Source organism: Heliangelus exortis, chromosome 2, assembly GCF_036169615.1.
Source record: "Heliangelus exortis chromosome 2, bHelExo1.hap1, whole genome shotgun sequence".
NCBI lineage: Eukaryota > Metazoa > Chordata > Aves > Apodiformes > Trochilidae > Heliangelus > Heliangelus exortis.
The window spans coordinates 35949643-35967160 of record NC_092423.1 but is presented as its reverse complement, the minus strand read 5'-3'; the positions used below and the strand labels follow the sequence as shown (position 1 = coordinate 35967160).

Genomic DNA, 17518 nt, shown 5'->3' with positions numbered 1-17518 from the left:
TTGATGTAAGCTGAAGGTTAGAGTCTAAGGCACAAAACCTTCAAAGGCACTTTAGCAAGGGATGAAAATGAGCAATTAGGCTGCAAGATTTTCCAAAGATTTGATCTGAAATTAGAACCTTGTTTTTTGTTGATTGATTTCCATGTCGATAAACTATTCCTAAGTTTATCATACCTACTAGTTGAATCTTAAAACCACTATAAATTATAAAATGAATGAAGGCGTAACATGGTGGTAAATCTTTAATGTGCCTGTTTCATATGGAAGAAATGCAGGGAGGCTCTGGAAGAGAGGTGACAATGCATTTGAACAAAATAACTTTCCCTAAAAAAATAATATTTATATATATATAAAACAAAGGACAAAGCCCCAGAATGCCCCTCAACTCCAAATGTAAGGATTCTCTTCAAAAATTACATAAAAGGAATTCATTGGGTATTGATGAAGATCAGGTTCAGTTTATTAAGAGCATAGCAAGATTAAATTTTTCTAAGAGATAGCTGTGTCTGTTGAAACTGAGGACTCTGAGACAGAGCATAACGTAGCATCATGAAAAATTCTCCAAAGTTTCTACATTCAGTTTTTCTAAAATGCTAACACCCACCCTGGGGGGAGCTACAAATTCTTGCTTGAGGATGCAATGAGACAAGCTGTACAAAGTCACGAGTAAACATCACATGAAGGTACTCTGTGGGCATGTTAGATTGGATTTCATTTCAGATTAATGGCCTAAACCAGAAGTTTACATTCCTGTTTGTAGGGAATTGGGACTTTTTTTTTTTTTTTTTTACATATACATCCACTTGTGCCTTTCAACAAGATCATAATTCAAGTTTTACTTTTCTGTTCTTCTGCAGATAGTAACTTCATCCTCGCAAATGCTCAGGTGGCTAAAGGATTCCCTATTGTTTACTGCTCAGATGGCTTCTGTGAGCTTGCTGGATTTGCACGAACTGAAGTTATGCAGAAGAGCTGCAGCTGTAAATTTTTACTTGGTGCTGAAACAAACGAGCAGATGATTCTTCAAATTGAGAAATCTTTGGAGGAAAAGGTAGAATTCAAGGGAGAAATCATGTTCTATAAGAAGAATGGTGAGTTTTTCTTTCCTGCTTTGTTTATCCCAAAGAACTAATATTGAAATGTATAAAATGCAATATGCATTTCTATGTAATGATTATGTATACCTATATTCTGACCCACAGGAACAGATTTGAGTGAAAACATACAGAGACTGTGTTTATATTAGTGTTACTGATTTTATATAACTATAGAAGTTACAAAGCTGTGTAGAAGAAATTCAGGGCCATAGACTTCATTTTGAGACACTGTTTTAGCTGCACTTGGTATGACACTGTTTTCTGCTTTTTCTTATGCTGAAGTCGTTACCCCTTGTTGCTGAAATTGTAAGTAAAAAATTAATACTTACCGTAAAGTACACAGTGGCTATGTAAAATTTTAATTCCTATTGATAAAATACTCAGAACTTTGAATGACACAATCTACTACATATAATGATTCAATAGACAATACTAATGATCTTCAGAAGCAGGCACGTACTGTAAGTAAAGTTTATACTCAAGTTTATATTATTATGTCACAAAAAAAAAAAAACCCAACAATATTTCTGAGCATGAAGTAACTCCCCAGACTTCAGAAAACTGCAAGCATTTATTAGGACAATTCCATACTCAACATGAGTAACCAATGGAAGAAAACACCCCATGATGCAGAGTTAGCAGCTTGTTTCATTTATAGCAGGCTCAGGTATCAGGTCTACTTATTCTGCAAGCATTTGCACTGCCATCATTGCTGTGGTCTTTAAACAGTGCTAAGTGTGAGATACTGACAGGACTGCAACCACCCCAGCCTTGTAGGAGCCTTAACATGTGCTTAGTGATCCACAGGCTTAGTGGATCCATAGCTGCCTGTTGAGTAACACCTTTTTTTTACTATATGGATAGAATTTCTAACCATATGTTTAGGCAACATGTTTTCCTCATAGACCCTACTTGTCTTCACTAATGAAACATTTTCCCCTTAACTATTATTAGTATTATATGAGATACTTTTAAAAAATATTATTAGAAGTAATAAATATATATTGATAGGAAGGTAGTCAGTGATTTAGACTGTTAAGTGAAGGCAGCTTCACTGTCCTTGACTTATACAAAGAAGAAAATTGTTGCTTCATTGGCTTGTGTTCATGACTTATTTTTCAGAGCATGAAATTCTGAAGTTATTCTGATGCTGCTGCTAAATGTTTCCTCTTTTTGTCTTTTTGAGAAAGCTTGGAGGGGTGTTTGTTGTTGTTTTTTAGTATTTAGAAGAGACTTCCATAGTTCCTTGAATCTTCTTTCAGGATGGTTGTTCAGATAAAATAGTTTCAAATCTGTAAATTATATCTAAATATAGGAGAACAAATATCATAATCTGGAAGATGAAGAGGTGCTTTTCTTCAGTATTGTATAGTGATGAGTGGGAAGGGTGAGAAAATATTTCCATGTATATAAATGAAAGAAGTAAATCTAACATTCATTTCACTGTCTTGGACCTTAATGTTAAAAAACTGTGATTCCTTTGCATTATGAAGAGGTGCTTCAAACCTCTTCAAGAGATATGATTAATGTATGCCCAAAAGATTGCATGTCAATTTGCTTACCGATAAAGTAGCTGAACCACGGATAAATAGATGAAGAGAAATTGTTTAGGATAAAAGAATTCCCACAATTCATCCTGCTTACATCTCTGTGTGTAATTTGACTGGAAGCCATTCCAAGATATTTTCTAACCATGAATACATTTCCCAGGCTGCCTATTCATTTTCATGTATTTCTATACCACTGGGAAACAGAAACAAGTAGGTATTAAAATAACATGAGACTGTTCTTGAATAAATGCAAAATTTATCTTAAAAAGTAAACATTTCTTCAACAGAGCTGCAAAGTTTAGTAAATCATTCATTTTAGCTAAATGTTTCGGGGTTGGGGTTGGCTGGGGGTTTGTTCAGAAGAAAATTTTAAATTCTGAAGATGTAGTCTTTTCAACATTGGCAGGAAAAATAAAGAGAAAAAAAAGAGAAACATGTTAGTTGCAGAATAATAGTCTAAAATAACAGTAAGACATAAACTTTGGCAATAATGGTCCCAAAATTACTTGGTGTGGTTATGTTCAGGGTTTCCTGGTATTGAAATTAACTGTTAGTTGGATTACTACCACTGTAATTCCAGAGGAACAGCCTTGCTCTGTGCTGTACTGCAAGACCAAATGAACACTATCAGGGATCACTTCAGGGACAGAAGTGCAACTTCAGAGATAATTCTGAGCTTACAACACAGGCTGACATTCCTCAGAATACTTCTTAAAAGCTTAATATGAGTACAGCATGATAAGAAATTACTATAAGATTCATGTATTGTTCTTGGTTTCTTCTTCTGTATTTGATCTAAATTGTAGAAGCTTGATAAATGTAATTATGATATACAATATATGTAATTAACTGATATATGAATTGATACATGTAATTAACTTTTTTTCCACATGTGTCTTCTCTTTTGGAAAAGAAATTCAAGCTTTGAAAACGATGGGTTGGTTACTTAATTGCCAGGGGTTTTTTTGCATTTTTAATTTGATTTTAACTCAGCTTTATTTTTTGTGATTAGATTGTTCATAATAAGTAGAGATTCTGGCTTGGGACTTAAAACTCTAGTTTTGATCATAATTGAGTAAGCCTGAATCTGGGGACTTTCACAGTTACTTAATTATCGTTTAGGATTTCACATGACACTTCTGCTCAGTAATTGTTAGTTAAAGGAATGATGGTTATAACTAAAGCAACACCAACAACTCACACACAATTTCCTGGAAGTTCCAGACTGCTCTGAGCTGTCACTGCAGCAAGAGTGATGTGAAAGGTGTTGGGTAGGAACATGAGTAAGATTGCTTACCTGTACATGGGATGACATGCAGGATTTCCCTGTCTTTGTGATTTGTGTCAGTCTTTGGATATTAACAGAAGCATGATATTCAGCAGTTGTACTCTGACAATCTAGAAGACAATCCTTCTGGAATGACTAGAAGTGGATAGGAACTTTCCTCTATATGTGTTCTCCTTTTGGCATTTTAATGAATCCTTAGAATAGGATAAACTGTCTGCACCTTCTCATCCAGGGTGTGAACATCATTACCATTAGAACATCACAGCAGCAGCTTCAAAGAGAGATGTCTTTTGAAAATCACACTCAAAATATAGTTTTCGTCATAGTTTCAGTAATTATTTGGCACCTCAGTTAGTTTTTAACTTTTTATTCATCAGAGATATATTGTGTTTTTGAAGACAAAGTGAAAAGGAAACTATTAAAAGACTAGGAGTTTTATAACTGTTGCCTTCCAAGTTTTAAAATTTACAGCTTAGGAGCTGATTATTTTTTCAATTTTTTTTTCCTCTTACTGTTTCTACTCTTACTTCGAAACATCTGTGACAAATTAAGTTGTCAATTATTTTAATGGAATGCAAAGTAACATTTTTGAAGTCAAGTGAGTTGTGAGAAAGCAGATAGATACTATGCTGAGGAACTACATTCAGACAAATGCTTAATTTTCTCCCTGCCAGTCCACTGCAGAAATTTATCAATAGCAAGTACATGCATTTAAATGAGGTCTTTACAGTCCACCAAAATGAAATATAAATAAATAGCAGCATGGACTTTTTTTCCTTTTCTGTCAGGGCCTAAAATGATGCTATATTATGTCATGTAATCCTTGACTTAGTCCTGTTTAAGGTCTCCAGCTGCTGAGGTCATACCTCTTTTGTTTTATGACTCCATCTGACTACTTTTCTGTCTCTCAAAAATCAGTTTGTAGATGCCTATTCTTACACACATCCTCTTAAGACCTGCAATAGTCCTTCAATCTTCCTTTGCAGAAAGGAAATTGGCCACTTTTTGTCTGTGTATAACTTCTGTGAAACACTTCATAATCAGTGATGAACACTTCTGACATTTGAACAGATGAGAAATATGACAGAATCAGTGTGGTGTTCATTTTATCTGTGCACCCCAGCAATAGGGTTGTTTGCATGGGCTCTTGTGGGCAATAAGGCATCCCTGTTGTAGGACTGGAGTGAGTGGGTGTTGATGGGACCACCATTAAAAGTTGTCCTAGGACTTGGCTCCATGCAGAGTTTGCTTCATCCATGATAGACCATGGAGACTCTGCCATCTTCCACGTGTAAACTAATTTAAACACTTTCTGAGGTATGCCTCAAGCACGTGCTTTGTAGTTCTTGGCACCTAAAGATTTGGTGAGTAACTTGTAAGGTGGGATTCATGAAGGCATGATATTAATTTTCATAAATTTTTGTGTCAGTATGAGTCAATCAAGGTATTTTTCATCGTTGTAGAAGAATATGTGTTTTAATAACTCTCTATGCTCATCTGGAAGGTCAGGACCAAGGTGTTATTTCAGATGAGAGGGGTATGAGTGGAGAAAGAGTGAAAATCAGAGCCTCCTACTGAGTCACTGGGTGCTATCAGGCAAAAGGCCATTTGAAATCTAGTTGTAACAGTGTTCTCACATGAGCAGCGATGACAGAAAATGAAATACACCTCAAACCATAAGGCATCATCTATAGCCTCTGCCATGGCTGAAATTTAATAATGAAATTGAACAGGATAACAAAGGCTCCATTACATTACTTGCAGATAATGCATGACTTGAGTTAAGCAAATAAAGCAAGATTTTTTTTTTTTAGATTATTTTTTTACCTTATTTTAAAATTTTACCTTATTTTAAAATATAGATTTAAACAATTACAAAGAAATTGAAGGAAAATTAATTTCCATTAAAATGAAAGAAAATTATTTTCTTAAATCTTTTCCTCTCTACAAAAAGTATTTGCCTTCTTGCATAAATGGCATTCCCTTTTTCCAACAAGAAGTTTAAAAGCTTACTTTTAATAATTGCCCAAAAATATCCTGCAGCATTTTGAAGCATGAGAGATGTATGGTATCTCTAATATGGTCTGATTCCTGCTTTAAAAGTTTTCTGAAATCCACCATGTCTTTGGGAAATGTAAAGCCCAGCAGTTAGAGAAGAGGCGTTTATTTAAAATTTCTAATAGAGAAAAGGAAAAATTATGTACAAAACCATCAGTTTTCTAGTGAAATGTAGCTACTGCTGTAGAAGAAATCCCTCAGCAAGTTTCATGGTAGGATAGTTCATAGCAACGTGACTTCACTGATGCTCTGCAGTAAAAATGTGGCCTAAAAATAAGGAAAATTTTAATGTTGGTTTGCTTACATGGTTTAAATTTACAGTACAAAATACAGGAGAAGGGGAATATAAAGAGCAAGCAACACTGAAAAAATAATTGAATGATAATGTATAATTGCAATTACATGAACTATAAACATTTATTTGTATCTTTAGAAAAAGAATTCTCTTCCATCTTTTTTTTTCTTTTTATTTGTCTTTTTCCTTTTTTTTTTTTTTTTTTTTTCTTTTTATTGTTTTCCCATTACATGTAGCTTAGTAGACATTAGGAAGTTTCAGTGATTTGGGGGAAGTCTTCTTAAAAAACAATTTAGGTGTCCATGTAGACAGAAAGCATGTCCTCTTGCACAGAAGTGATTTTTTTTTTCTTTTTTTTTCTCTTTTTATCTCCAAACACTTCATTAGATTGACCCTTGGTCTCTGATGAAAGGTAATATGTAGCCTTGAAGTGTGTAGAGGTCTTAGAGTCAATCCCAGCTTCTGCAGCAAAAGAGGAAATCAAGGCAGACCTCTGCTCCTCTGGAGAAGCCTGGCTTAAGTTCTACAGAGCCTCAGGTTAAGCAGTCAGTGAAAGCCTATGGTGAGACAAAGCAAGGGACCAGATGTCACTTAGAAGTAAAAGAAAAAAAGAAAAAGGCAGTAAAATCCCCTGTGTGCAATGTGATCTAAAACATCTGACATCTTTTGCTGTAATTTAATGAGGCTTCAACAAGACTGCTGCTTGCTAGCTGACGATGCTGATACTTTTTTCTGATGGTGCTTGGGGTGACACCAGCTAATAGCTTCTTTCAATAGCAACATCATTTATTAAAAGCATAATTCTCTGAGAAAAGATTTGTTCTCCTAGAAGCTCATTGATAAGTGAATAAAGCTGTGTGAGAGTTTCCTGCTGCTTATGGAATTGTTACAAAGTGATGGGCCCCTCATTGCTTACTGAGTCTTACAGATCAGTGTTTCCACATAGGCACCCTGGGCTTCCAGCTGCACTCAGGATGAATTGCTGTTAGTAATCCCAAATGCACTTTTTAATTTTTTTAGGAAATATTTTATTTGCAGCTTTTCATACATCCTTTTTCAGAAAGAGATGTGCGTATTTATTTGGCAGTGAGATGTTTGTAGTTTATCAGACTTGTCACTCCTCTCATGCTTTCTCACAGTTTTATGGTTGCTGATTTGCTCTTTTTTTTTTTAATGGGGTTTAGATCTGGCTTTAGCTAAAAGCTGACTTGCATTCCTGTGTTTCACCATGAGTCAGGCTGTTCTTTGGTTAAGGAAAGGACAAAGTACAGTTTCTCCTGATGACTTCTTGTCTCCCTGCTGTTGACATTTCCTTAGTTTGGTCATGATCCCCCAGTCTGTGTACTTGATCATAGTGTGGGCTAATTGCCACCTTGTGTGCTGAGAATTCCAATGAGTACTTGCATTAGCTCCATAGTTTTTTGGAACAGCGTCAGGAGGCCCATGTTAGCACTGTCTGTAGAACCGTATCACTGATTTGGCTGGGGAACTGCAAAAAACAATCTGATCTTGCAGGACAGTTAAGTAATTAAAAGGTTAAAACAACCTGCTTTCAGCTGACAGGGTTACTATAATTCTTTTCAATGAGTCTGTTTACAGCATGTGCCTACATGGATTCAAATGGTGAACTGGAAAGATGAATCCAACCTACAGCATTATGTAATTCCTCAGCATGTTTTTCAAACGCCTTCTGTACAAAAAACCATAAACCCTACAGGAAGAAGGCATCAATCCAGATTCACAGCTTGACTCCTTTGCAGATTTTAGCCCCTTGCTTCCAGAAGGGTCTCAGTGGGCAGTGTGTAAAGTGCAGGTTAAAGTTCTTGAGTTTCAACAGAAAATCCTCAAACTTACTTAAAACTCCTGAGGCACTGATATTCTTGTCAAACTGAAAACTTCTCTAATCTAACCTTGTGAAAGCAGTGGAAAATAAATTATTATCTTCTAAAATGGAGCTTTGCAATGTAAGTGGACAACTAAGCAGGACAATCTCCTCCCTGTATATCTGTTGAAAGCTTTATGAATAAGCATGAAGTTGTGACCAGAACTTCTCCAAGTGCTGGGAGACCTCCCATTCTGCAGACTCCAGACCTTCTGTTTCCAGGGGCTGCCACTGCCAGTCACCATAATGAGGGTCATGAAAACATCTTGCACAAAGATATTTTTTGCTTATATTTTTATCACTTGTAATTTGAAACTGAAAATGTGGAAAAATTTTCTATATACATCTAGTAGTCTCTTTAGGTATGGTGTTTTTGCCTTACAGGAAATTTTGTGACATGTCTGAAGCTTCTTTTTAAGAGAATCAAATTATAATAACATAATCTGAAAATACAGTTATGTTCCAGTGAGTGTGGGCTACACCTCCTCCGGGTGTCAAAATATCAAAAACAGTTTCAAAATTATTAGATAGCTTATAGGGAGAACCTGTGAGTTAAAAAAAAACTTGAGTATACTTATGTTTTCCATATATATTTGTATATATGTAAACATAAAGACTTCACCCGCATCACTGAAACTTCCTAATGCCTACTGAGCTACATATAATGGGAAAAAAAATAAAAGGAAATTATGTGATTACGTTAAAACATAAAAACACATGCATAAATATAGATGAGAGATCATCCTGACTTAAAATATGTCTTGCTTTTTGTTTTTTTTCCCAAGGATCAAAATTACATCCCTGCATAAACTAAGAAGTGATGCTTACTGCTGTGATTATGTCTACATGTTGGTTTTGGAAAATCCAAAGAGAATAATGATAGGTTTCAAGCACAGTTCGGACAATAGACTTCAAAAATATTGTAATAAAGTGAAAGCAAACATTGCTCATTTTGGGATGAATCAACTTGAAGCAATGAGAAAAAGTATAACTCAGTGGAAAAAAAAAACAAAACTTGACTGATCAGGAAGGATTGAGCCTGACTATTTCTGAAACTATCCATGCAAAGATAGTAAAGAAACAGTATTTTTCTTCAGTCTTTTCTTGGTTTTGTTCTGGTTTTTGTTGGTTTTCTTTCCCAATTTAAATATTGGATATTTAATTATATAAAAAGATTGCCTCATTTAGTACTTTTCCAGGAGTTAGATGCCAAATGCTGTATGTCTTGTAATATTATGACCATCACAGAGGGATCATCCTTAGGGGTGGAAGGAAAGTCACAAACTGCCAATATTAATGATTCTTCCCTGAAGCCTTTTGTATTTAAACATAATGGATTTTGTTGACTTCACTGAGTGTTCAGATAATCCTGTGTATTTTACTAATTGTTATAAATGTAACCTCTTAAGCATATTGCATTGGGGAAGTACTTCTGTCCTTAAACACAGTTTTCTGATGTAGATGGAGATAGGAAAAGGAAATCAGAGCAGACATACATAAGGATATTTAACATCACATGGTGGTAACAGTCATTGTTTAACTTGTCTGGTTTTGCTCAATGGAAACTTAAATGTAACTAGAGGATTTTGAAACAATTTCATTAAGTAGGAAAGATAGTGGAGTTTTAAAAGGGAGAGAAGAAAGCTTCATAAATACATCTGAAATGTAGATGTGCTGGAGCCCATTAATTATTTTGCATAAAATGTGTGCTGCAGACTGTACTAGTTATTGAATGCAAAAAATAGATAGATAAATAAATAAAGGTTGGAAAAAAAATAATATTGGAAACGTTATATACTCAAACTAGAAGCTGCCATACCAGAGGCAGTCTGTGTCTACAAAGTAATAAAAGGCAACTTTGAGGTGGTGAGTTAGCTCTCTCTCTCTGCTTAACACTGGCAGTTTGTAGGAGAGGCAAGAATGAGAGAATACTATTGAAAAGTGTCTTCTCTTAGACCATGCTTTCTCTCTGTCCATGGCACTTATGGCAGGAAAAGGCCACATGACATAGGAGTTGCTGAGTTAGCTGGCAGTAGAGGTAGCAGAGCACAGGGACGTGGAAAACAGGGTGAGAATACATGGAGGGAAGATTTGTACAGTCTTTTATGAGATCTGGTAGAACTGCATCATTTCATGTGTTACTCCATAGCCTATACAGGGGGACGCAGGGATACTTTTAATGGAAGTTTTTAAATCTGCTCCATAAGATAAACACTTACCTACTTGGTCATACTTGACTGCAAATTTTATTTTGTTATAGTTACAGATATCTTACCTATCACCTGTCCTCTACCAAGTTCCTGGGATACCACTGTATTCTGGCTTAACCCACTCTGGAATTAATTTACACTGATGGTTAAAATATGTAAGGAGGGTTACTTGCAGGATATAGACATGATCTTATTGGCCATACAGAACCTGGGAAAAAGGTTTTAAGCCTCTTTAGTACTCTATGAAAGTTTTAGGAAAACTATCAGTGACCATACAAGCCAGTTACTTGATAGCCCATATATGTTTTTGTTAGTTGTCTTGCAATATCATCAGAACAAGGGCTGCCACGAGTCTGTCATCTACAGTATCTGAATTCAAGGAGAAAAATGTTAGATTTTGTTAAAACATACATGTGATTCCTGCAGAGATGATGAAGAATAAGGTGCTTATCTGCTTGATGCAGAAAACCTTGCCCTAGCTGTGTTAATTTATCATTGTCAAAGATGTGATATTTACAAGAGAAAGTGCTCTAATTATAGCTATATTTTTTTCTCCCAGCTCCATTCTCCTTCTATTTGTCTCAGTTGCATTTTTTCAAGCCTTGTTTTCTTTGCACTTTGCTCTCCTCAACAAAATGTTGACAACTTGTCAAAATCACAGAGCATTCAAAACCAAATGTTCACAGTGACACTGGGAATCTTTGGATAAAGCTAATGAAAGAGCCAGTGTGGTTTCCCCAGGCAAAATCTTTGGCATCCTGATCTGTCAGTCTTGGACTCTGTACTTTCTGCATTGGAATAGTGGAAATGATCAGGCTAAAACTTCTCTGGCATATATGATGCATCTAGCAGTAGGTTTATTTTGCTAACAATTAGTTACTCTTTAAATGAGCCTGTGTTGTAATGCTGCAGATATAGCATCAGCCTTATTGACAAGCTATTTTTCTTTGTCTTTTACATTAAAAAAAGTCATGCAAGTAGGGAAGTGTGTTAAAATTTTATTTTCTTTTTAATGTTTCATTTCCATCCATTTAAAAGAACATTTACTTTATTAAGTATTGAAATGTAAAGAAACGTACCACATTTATGATATATAGTGCAGCCTAATTCTGCCCTCTTATGCATACATAATGATAATTATTACTTGAAGAGTGAGTGTTTTGTACCATGAGACTTATTAATCTAATACATAAAACATTGATTCTTTATATTATTTTGTGAGGTAATTGGTTTCTTAGAATATGAAGCTTTTCATTTTGTTAATCTGGTATGTTATGGGTATCTGTGGACCTTCATGAAAGAGCTCTGTATTTTAATCTCTCTTCCTCCCATCACAGAGAGGTGAAGATGAATCACAGAAATCGTTCATGTGTTATTCCCTAACCCAGAGTGTATGAAGGGGCCAATACAAGGTGGCTCAGTGTCTGTCAGAAGGGTGGTGTGGCAAGCAAATTCCTGAGGAAGTGGTCTGGAAGTAGAAATAACCACTGACAATTGACAAGACAGAAAAAAAAAAAAAAAAAAAAAAAAAAAAAAAGACTTAAGCTTCTCTGCCTGGGCAAAACTACTGTACTGCTAGGCTGTCTAGAGCAAAAGGAGAACACAGATTTGCATCAGTATTGCTGTTTCTAAGTAACTCATAGGAATATGTGTGGCTAAGAAGACACTGCAGAAAAGGCCAGTTAAAATTTTGAGGAGATGGATGCAAGAATTTAATTATTTTATTAATATATTAGTTAAATAAGCTGGTTTTCAGTAATTTCATTCCATTTTTATATTACGACAGCTCTGCAATATGCAAATATGCCTCAAAGATTTTCATTCTGAGTATTTCATTGAGCACTGCCTACGGTGGGCATGACTAAAGACTGACCAACTGATATTGTACACTGCATACACATCATTAGAGCTAATGGTCTGAATATGTTCCTTGGTGTAAGGAGGCTTTATTTTTTTCATGAAAGTCTTTCCTCTGAAGACTATTGGATTCAGATGGCAGGAATTTGTATAAAACCCCCCTTTTATATAACTTTGACTGTTGACCACTGCTTACATTTCAGTCTGAGGACAGACTTCTAGTGGTTGGAGAGAGGAAAGGTGGAAAGGGTGGTTAAGAGAGTGAGCATAAAGCACTCTTTTTTATGTATATAGAAGATAGACTATAGCCAAATTGCTTTGTGATAACATTATGCTTCATTTGGTCTCTTTTCTCCTTTCCTGTGATGTGCTCCTATAAGCCTTAAGGATATTAAAACATATTTTGAACATTCAGCTCATAATGCAAGAGAAAGATTAGGGTCTTTCTCCAAGAGTCATGGCTTGGAGCAATAAAGAGACTCGTATATAAATAAACCTCCAAAAGAAATCTTTTCGATGGGCAACTCTTGGCTATACTGAAAACCTTTGTATGCACCATCTGAAGCAGGGAAGGAATTTCTGTCTCACAGATGAGTGCACTCAAAAGAACTGGAACAAAAGAGGACACTACTTTTTTTAATGACTAGAACGATCTTCTTTTGGCTTATAGAATTATATAATGCCAGCTTTCAGAAAAGCTATGTAACAGATTGTATTGCTTCAGTATATTTTTCCAAGAATGCTCCTCAATTGTGAACAATGGCACACTTCTGTTCTTGACAGAGTGCAAGCACAAACTGACCTAGTCCTGACCTAAACTGGATCATCTCCTCTAATCCTGGGAGTAGAGGAATTCATTGTCATTTGCTCCTCTCAGAGTAAAGACAAAATAAAATCCAAACCAATGAGTTCAACTTAAGACTTCTGAGTGTATAAGTAATGCCAAGACTTTGCACTACCAAGTGCCCTCTACCAGGTAGGGCACTATCCTGGAACTCTTCGGGAGAGAACTATCCTTTGCAGTTGTAGAATTTGTGTTTTCTTTACAGATGCAGAAGGGCTTTTTTATTCACAGTTTTTTGCTTAGGTGAAATATTTTCAGACATTTGCAGAGGAGAAGGAGAGTGAGGACAGATAAAGAGAGAAAATATGATGACAGATAAGCTGCAAATGACATTAAATAATGATGGAACGTGGAAAGATTTCAGTGACCGGTGTTTGCCTGCAAAAATTTCAAAAGCATTTTGATTATGCAAAAGAGGTAATGCATTAAAACATGAGACATTAAATGGATTTGTTTCTAATAATGAACCAAGTTAAAATAGCTTCCCTAAACCTACAAATCTATCATTTTGGAGTGTATTACCAGGTGTGCTTCTTGCCAAAACTGACCTAGGTTTTTTTAATATGGATGATGTCTACAACTATTTTCCAGGAGCAGCCTTCATGATTAATTGCTGTATGTGTGTTTGGAAAATACATGAAACAATTAGGGAGATTAAGATGCCTGGCTTCTTCTGGCAGCGATTACAATATTTGTTTAAAAGAATATTCTTCATATAGGTCTTGTTTAGAAGATGGAGTCAAGAGTAAGTCCTTGTCCATAGCCAGGAACAATGTAACTTTACAGGAAAGAATTTTGCTATTTTAAGAGTTACAATGATATTCTGTAGAGATCTCTGATTCTATTTTTAAGCAGAACAGTAGAATTGCTTAATGCTTCTTCTCACTGTATCTCCTCACATTAGGGTGGTTGCTCCCTGTAACATTTCTGGCAGTAACAGCCCCAAACAGTTTTTCCCAGAAGTTTTGCTAAAAGAATAAAATCTGTAAAAAAAAATGAGCTAACGACAGAAAATTAAAATGGAAAAAGTATCAGTAGAAATATCCTGCTTTTGATATCAATTCCGTTTTCTTTTAAAAGGGCTGCTTTGCCTGCTCTGTCTTTGATATCAAAACGAGGACATTTAAACCAATTACAATATCAGTCTGCTTCTTCCCATGATTTTTCTGTCTTCAGATTTCTTCCCTCTTGTTCCCAGTTCTCCCTGTGCCTTCTTTAAATACTCTAAGTGGAAGCATTACCTGATGACTGAACTAGTACTGATACTCTCAACACTGCCTTTCTGCCTCTTGAAAACTTGACCAGGATGGAGACAATCAGACAAATTTCCTTTGAAGAATACTTTAGGACCACCTATTTGTGGAGGCCCTTCAAAAGGAAAGATGCTGTTTCACCTCCCTTGCTTGCCCACAGTCTTCAACAAGTAGTCAGGGAACTTTCAGCTGAAAATTTAAATTAGAAAGCTGAATTGTTATCTTGGTATGTCCAGTTCCTTCTCAAAACTGCAGAGCTCAGAAGAGACAGAAGACTAAGAAGTGGTAAATCTGATTGCCCTTCCTAAGGACCACTCCAAAGCTCAGCTGATCATTTGGCAGTAGTCAGTTGTGATTTTTATGAATTAAATTTGACAATATGCTGGGAAGGAACATGGTTATGGAAGCGTAAAGACATCACCCCAAAAGAAATTTAAAACTAAAAAAGTAATGCTGTTGCAGTACTTATGTATTTTATAAATAACACAAATTTACATAACATTATTTTATAAATAATGTTAGTAAGTTGATGATGGGTGGAAGAACTGAAAAAACAGAAAAGCCTGAACAACAGCACTGGCCTGAATTATCTCAGAATGGAGGGGTTTGAAATATTAGTTGTTGCTTCCAGTGCATTACCAGCATGCAATTCTTTATCTTCTGCTCTGTGTGGTCTGCATTAATAGCAAACTCATGAATTAAATAATTGGGAGTGAACAGCACACCTTGCAAACAGGACACATGGACACATGACCGAATCAGTGACAATAACAAGTTTTTTAAAGCATTTAATTACATCAATTAAAAATATTACTAAACAGCACTATCTAACAATTTAGCTTTAGCGAGGTAAATATTATGTACAGTAAGGAATACAGCTAATATTAATCGTATAGATTATTTGCAGTATTATAAATCGCACCATTTGTAAGATGCAAGGAGTTAATTCAGTTCTGTTCTAAGTCTGTGTCTGATTAGATAAATATCTCTGAATTAGTGGAATGATGCTCTGACCATCAGGTCTTCTGTCAAGAGATTTAATGAGTATCAAGTCAGATGATTAAGTAGAATAATTCTATAGTAAACATGGAAGCTTCAGATGTCAAGCTAACAAAGTGAAAGCTAGCCCAGTAAAAAAAGCAACATCAATTGAGAGTTCAAAGGAAAGCATGGATTCAGAGGAGTAAGCAGCTTCGTTAAACTCTATTAATGATCCCTGTAGATAAATTTTGTATTTAAATTAATTCCTTGCTTCCAGAGAAAGCTGTATTACTGAGTATAACCGATGATGCAAAGAGATTTATATGAGCTGAACATCTGTGATTCCCTGACTACTGACATGCTAAATAAGATATTTTTTTTCAAATTATGTTAGTTGTAGATTTAGTAATTCACTTTTTTTTTTTTTTTTTTTTTTTATCCCCCCACTTCCTCCCCCTCCCCCCCAACCCTGACTAAAAGACAGCTGTTTGAATTAAATTCATTCTTTATCCTTGCAGGGTCTTCATTCTGGTGCCTACTGGATATTGTTCCTATAAAGAATGAAAAAGGAGATGTAGTACTCTTTCTGGCCTCATTCAAAGATATAACAGACACAAAAGTGAAGATTGCTGCAGAAGACAAAAAAGAAGGTTTGTGCAAATTGTAACATCATTAATAAGAACCAGCATAGATAAGTTTTCTGAGAGTCACACCTACATTCACAGTCACACACCTCTCATGTATAATTTCCAAAATACAGACTTTCTTGTTTTCCAAGGAGGAAATTAACATGTGGCATGGAATGATAAGGAATTTGTTGAAGCTCTAATTTTTTTCTCCCACTTTGCATATTGTTCCACATTCTGGAAACACAGAATCCAGAATACTTGGTCCTCAAAATTAAATTTTCTCTAATGTACCACAATTTAAATTTATTTGTTTTCTGGATGTTCAGAGGTGCATTTTGGAAAAGCTAAATCTTTCCAACGATTCCTAATGTGAATCTGATTTTAACACGACTGAGAGATGGATGAATGCATTTTTCATGTTTTTCTATAAGAACATACATCATTATAATTTATTTTGCCCATTGAGAAGCATTACTTGTCTTGTGTCTTCAAATTTTCATTATATTTTATGAAATTATAAGATTTATTACACCTTTAGGAATGCCAAACAACATAAAAAATATGTTCTCACATTTGTTGCTTCTGAAACAGTGCAAGGATTCTCTTATGAATTTAGAAGAACATTGTTTTATGCTAGTGATTCACAACTGCCATCAAATACTTTTGACTGCATGGTGAAGTAAAATTTTGCTAAATTCTGCTCACACAAAGCAAAGACAGTGTGGAGGTTTGAAGACTGCTTAGTCAACATTAACTTACATTGTGTATGAAAGGCAGTGAACTTATTCCAGGTTAACATTTTGTAAAGGTATACTGAACTAAAACTTTAGATTTACCATTTTTCAGTGTAAAAGACCCAGAAAAAAATTTTATCCATAGATGGTAAATGAATTCTGCAAAATTTCATTATTGGTGAATTTTCCACTCTGGTGCTAAGGTGGGATTTATATAAATTTTTCATCCTGTGATATCTATTTGATCTCTGCATATCTCAAAGTCAACACAGACATGACCTTAGAATTTATTTTCTCCTTATGGGTTTTTGAAGTAGAGGGACAATTAAGAACAGTTAGGATTTAACATTTTTCTGGTTTAAAATATTAACCTTTCAATAAAATAACTATATTTCAGTTACAGAAAAGTGCAATTTGGCATTATGTTATAGTGTTTTAGCACTTTTAAACAGAAAACATTATGCTTCCCTGTGCTGCTCAATATTTTAAATTCACCATTTTTTCTAACCATGTCTGTTTCTTCTGTACATTTGGATAAACAATTTCACCTTTGAAATTACGTTTCAAACCCTGAATAATGGAAGGAGGCTTTATGCATCCCTCACTTTTGGCACTAAGCATATGGAGAATTTCTGAGCTGAAAAACTGAAAGGATTTGAAGTAGTACACAAGTACACTTTGCAGCTTTTCCTTGCATCCAGTTTCAAGCAAACACTTCACCTTCAAGTAACGTAGTTAAAATATAAAATTTATTTTGCTTAGTACCTCCTTAAGCCTTAGAAAATGTTACACTTAACAAAAGTTTTACTAGAGTAATTCATTAAAATGTCATATATGGGG

General features: G+C 35.1%; 1 protein-coding gene and 1 long non-coding RNA gene across 3 annotated transcripts in view; one reads left to right on the top strand and one right to left on the bottom strand.

Moving 5' to 3' along the window:
- LOC139792353 (uncharacterized) overlaps positions 1-17518 on the bottom strand; it is a 414091-nt gene that overhangs the window by 159370 nt on the left and 237203 nt on the right. The gene's annotated exons all lie outside the window — the stretch shown is intronic.
- The window catches only part of KCNH8 (potassium voltage-gated channel subfamily H member 8), a 170537-nt gene that overhangs the window by 57186 nt on the left and 95833 nt on the right, over positions 1-17518 (top strand). Inside the window, exons 2-3 of the mRNA XM_071735531.1 lie at positions 858-1091; positions 15834-15965. Of these exons, the coding sequence (XP_071591632.1) occupies positions 858-1091; positions 15834-15965 (366 nt within the window). The remainder of the gene's footprint in view (positions 1-857; positions 1092-15833; positions 15966-17518) is intronic.